This window comes from Accipiter gentilis, chromosome 15 (genome assembly GCF_929443795.1).
Source record: "Accipiter gentilis chromosome 15, bAccGen1.1, whole genome shotgun sequence".
Classification (NCBI taxonomy): Eukaryota; Metazoa; Chordata; class Aves; order Accipitriformes; family Accipitridae; genus Astur; species Astur gentilis.
Window position 1 is genome coordinate 11,410,565 of NC_064894.1, and position 2,002 is coordinate 11,412,566.

The following is a 2,002-nucleotide window of genomic DNA, read 5'->3' on the forward strand; positions in this document are numbered from 1 at the left end:
GGATTTTTCTAGGTTCACTAACAGATGTGTTTTTATCTTCTAGGAAAACAATGAACAGGAGGAAACCTGGAAGCTTTTTGCTGCTCTGTTGAATATGGGATTATAAAAAAAAAAAAAAAAAAAAAAAAAAAAGTTGCACCTGGAGCATCTCGGTCTCTCTTTCAAATGGGTGACTTCTGAACCTGGAACTCTTCATTACATGAAGCAGCAACTTCTTCTTTCACTGTGCATCCTGGAGGGGAAAATGAATTTCACAAATTGCACCACTGAAGCCAATGTGGCTACGAAGCCAAAAACAGTAACTGAAAAGATGATCATTACCCTGACCTTGGCCACAATCACAACCTTGACGATGCTGCTGAATTCTGCTGTAATTGCGGCAATCTCTACAACCAAGAAGCTCCACCAGCCGGCAAATTATTTAATATGTTCACTAGCTGTGACAGATCTCCTTGTTGCTGTTCTCGTCATGCCCTTGAGCATCACTTACATAATGATAGATAAATGGACTTTGGGATACTTCATCTGTGAGATCTGGCTTAGCGTCGACATGACCTGTTGCACGTGTTCAATCCTTCATCTATGTGTCATTGCTCTGGACAGGTACTGGGCAATCACAGACGCTATCGAATACGCCAGGAAAAGAACAGCAAAAAGGGCTGGGCTGATGATCGTCACTGTGTGGACTATCTCCATTTTCATATCAATGCCCCCTTTGTTTTGGAGAAATCACCACAGCGTCAATATCCCCAGTGAGTGTCGCATTCAGCACGATCATGTCATCTACACTATTTATTCCACATTTGGGGCATTTTACATCCCCTTGACTTTGATCCTGATCCTGTACTACAGAATTTACCACGCTGCAAAGAGCCTTTACCAAAAGCGGGGTTCCAGCCGCCACCTCAGCAACAGGAGCACTGACAGCCAAAACTCCTTCGCCAGTTGCAAACTCACACAGACATTCTGCGTCTCGGACTTCTCCACGTCCGACCCAACCACTGAGTTTGATAAAATTAATGCGTCCGTGAGGATCCCTCCTTTTGAGAATGACCTGGACCTGGCTGGCGACCGGCAGCAGATCTCCACGACGCGGGAACGAAAGGCTGCTCGCATTCTGGGGCTGATTTTAGGTGCTTTCATTTTGTCCTGGTTGCCCTTTTTCATCAAGGAGTTGCTTGTGGGCCTCCACGTTTGCACTGTCTCTCCAGAAGTAGCAGACTTCTTGACCTGGCTTGGATATGTCAACTCCCTTATCAACCCTTTGCTGTACACTAGCTTTAACGAAGATTTCAAGCTGGCCTTTAGAAAGCTCATCAGGTGTCGAGAACATACTTAGAAGTACCGGGAGATGATGACGACGTGACTCCTGGCCTTAAGAACGAGCAAAATAATTTGACTCTGTCACCATTTCCCTTGATAAAGGGGATTTTCGTGTTTGCCTACTTGCTTGACTTATCTGTAGCCTGTAATTCATTCTGCTGTTTTTTACCTCTAGTGTTATTCATGGTAAAGAGTTTGAAATAAATTTATTCTACAAAGGAACAGATTTTTAGCAATGAAACGACAAAAAGAAGAAACTATTAGATACTCATGTTTAAGACATTTTGTGTAATCAATGATTCAAGAAGTATACAACAATATTCACTTTTATACTTTTTTCATTTAAGAATCAAATGTCTAAATTATCATGCATTGTAGTAATAGAAAGGCTTATAAACTGAACCCTATAAATACATATGCAAAAATTAATAAACACTTCACGATCATGACAGCTAAACAGCAAATCTTTACTGCGGCATTCTGAGAAAACTGTAACAGCCATTTAGAAGGAAGATAACCACCATTTCCAGCTAGGGCTAAGGCAGAATAAACCATTCCTTTCTTCAGGAATACACTCCCAAAACAGAAAGCAAAGTTCAGTTCATTCCATCTAAAAATGGGTCCCATTTTGTACTCCAAAATAATTATGTAAGTAGCTCTTTTTGTCTAAGATTTCGGA

General features: G+C 41.4%; 1 protein-coding gene across 1 annotated transcript; it reads left to right on the top strand.

Moving 5' to 3' along the window:
- Positions 1-229: 229 nt before the first annotated feature.
- HTR1E (5-hydroxytryptamine receptor 1E) lies at positions 230-1,353 on the top strand. The gene has a single exon (XM_049817975.1). The coding sequence runs from the start codon at positions 245-247 to the stop codon at positions 1,337-1,339; it is 1,095 nt and encodes a 364-aa protein (XP_049673932.1). The 5' UTR covers positions 230-244; the 3' UTR covers positions 1,340-1,353.
- The last annotated feature ends 649 nt before the right edge of the window (positions 1,354-2,002 follow it).